At 32.3% G+C, this 2,500-nt stretch overlaps 1 protein-coding gene across 3 annotated transcripts in view; it reads left to right on the top strand.

Moving 5' to 3' along the window:
- Positions 1 to 2,500, top strand: part of LOC122335615 (homer protein homolog 3) — a 29,438-nt gene that overhangs the window by 25,858 nt on the left and 1,080 nt on the right. For all 3 annotated transcript variants that reach the window (XM_043233466.1, XM_043233465.1, XM_043233467.1), the window contains 2 exons: positions 264 to 344; positions 1,670 to 2,500. The exon at positions 1,670 to 2,500 is cut by the window's right edge and continues 1,080 nt beyond it. In XM_043233466.1, coding sequence (XP_043089401.1) covers positions 264 to 344; positions 1,670 to 1,855 — 267 coding nt within the window. In that variant the 3' untranslated portion in view covers positions 1,856 to 2,500. The remainder of the gene's footprint in view (positions 1 to 263; positions 345 to 1,669) is intronic.

Genomic DNA, 2,500 nt, shown 5'->3' with positions numbered 1-2,500 from the left:
ACGCACACACTCACACAGATACACACACAGGTACACACACACGCACGCACACACACACACACACACACACACACACACAGGTACACACGCACACACTCACACAGATACACACACAGGTACACACACGCACACACACACACACACACACACACACACACACACACACACACACACACACACACACACACCGAGTCCTGCCCATGCACTAGTCCAGACACACACACCCAGCACGTGACATGTTTCTGCACACTATTGTGTTTCAGGAGATCCGTATTCTCCAGAGTAAGAAGTCCAACTTCCACGAGCTGGAGCAGGAGAGAGAAGAAGCCATTCACAGACTGCAGGTGCACGCTTTACATCTACACAAAACATCTAATAGATCAGCTAGGACTTTTTATTTAAGGCTAGTAGTTATCGGCTTACTTACCTAGTTGATTGATTACACTGATAACTTATGACAAGTTTTCGGAAATATGCAAACGAGGCATTATTTATATGCTGTCTTTTGCATGCATTTCTAAAACGAAAAACTAAACGCTGGACGAAGCCAGTTTCTAAAAAATTTTTGGGATATATTAGAGTCAAAAGATTTCACAGAAAATACAGAACAGACAAAACAATGCATTTTTATGGTCATTTGGGGGGAATGAAATGTTGTATATTATCAAGCAAATTATATTTGAACAAATCCCTCTTTAAATAAAAAACTCATTTCGAGAAAATGGCCTTTAAAAATATGTATTATTAATGAAATCTATTGATACAAATAGAAAACGTGCTATAAAAGAAAGACTTAACGGTGTCTTTAGGATGTTTTCTTTCCACTAGTCTGAAAAAAAAAAAAAAAAAAAAAAAAATATATATATATATATATATATATATATATATATATATATATATATATATAAAAAAAAAAAATTATTATTTTGTATACAGTTATGTATTTCAAATAATAATAATAATAGTTATAATATTTGAATATGAAAACATTTTATTAAATTAAATCTACTGAAATATTATTAATTTAGCTTCAAGTTTAAATATTTTTTTAGATTTGTTCCTTATAGATTGTTGAATTAAAATAACATTTAATTTTAATATTTTAACAACATTATGTAGCAAAAAATTGTTATACATGTAGTTGTCATTTTGAATTATTATATAATAATAATTATTTAGCTATAATCCATTACAGCTGCATTATTAACGAATTTATTATTCTATTTTTAAAATCAGCACTGTAACATTATATCAATAATAATAATTGATCTGTATTATTATTATTATTATTACATAATAATAATAATAAATATTTATTAATGATTGTCTAATAATTAACAATAATTGGATGACATTTAATTGTTAATAAATGAGCTTAAAAATCACCACTGTAACATCAAAAATTATTTTATTAAAATAAATTATTTTTGTTAAATTAAAATGCATTTTAGGAACATTGCATTTAAATTTAAAAACATTTAAAGATAAAAAATAAACGGTATAAATATTGCTGTTAATGCTGTCAGTTACTATTTTAATAAAATGCTATAAAAATAAAATGCATTGTTTAAAATAAGCATCACCGCTTCGTCTTATCGAGTCACGGAGGGGTAGCGTCTGCGACCTCTGACCTCTGACCTCTGACCCTGGGCGTCTCTGTGTCGGTCAGGAGCTGGAGATGCGTAACATGGATCTGGAGCGGCGTGTTCAGAGCGCCGAGCAGACCCTGGCGTCAGCGCTGGAGGATCGAGATCGCGCCGAGAACGAGGTGCAGAGGGTCGTTCAGATCCTCGACGTCAAGATCTTCGACCTCAACGACCTCCGGCAGAGTCTGGTCAAGCTGATCAGTAAATAGCTCGCTCTCCCTGCTTTCTTCTCTTGGCTCCCATTTGCACTGAAAAGCTCTTTCTGTCGCAGTCTAGCAATAACGGGGTTGAGGATGTCGGGATGGCAGAAGATGAACGGTGTTGTAACGCTACGCTTTATTTTTGATACAGAAACACTAGTGCTGTGTGACGTCTTCATGGGATCGCTCGTTCATTTTTCTCTTTCTTTTCGACTACGCGCTCAAACAGGGCCGAAAAAAATGATTCACAAATGCATTCGAGATTAATTCATATATATAATTGAAATTTTATTTCAAAGCATTATTTAGTGCTACATTCACGCAAGATTTTTATTTATTTTTGCCATCTGCGTTTAATTATTTCACATCATTATTTAATCGTAAATAATAGTATATCATTAAAATTGCAACTAAATAAACTTTTAATAATATTAAAATGATCATATTTGGATTTCTGCTCAATTCTACTTGAGCGAGTTATGTTAATGTAAAATTAATTTCCGTGAACACTTCAAAAAAATCGATTTAAAAATGCATTGCGTAAACTTTAGCATGAAGGGCTGTTATGTCAAATAAAAAAAAGTCAAATTAATTGACAATATTTCAAATTAAAACGCAACATCCACATTCAGTTATTTTAATAGCAAACACTGT

This window comes from Puntigrus tetrazona, unplaced genomic scaffold (assembly GCF_018831695.1).
Source record: "Puntigrus tetrazona isolate hp1 unplaced genomic scaffold, ASM1883169v1 S000000837, whole genome shotgun sequence".
Lineage (NCBI taxonomy): Eukaryota > Metazoa > Chordata > Actinopteri > Cypriniformes > Cyprinidae > Puntigrus > Puntigrus tetrazona.
The sequence above is the reverse complement of the archived record's forward strand: the minus strand, read 5'-3'. Positions and strand labels throughout refer to the sequence as shown.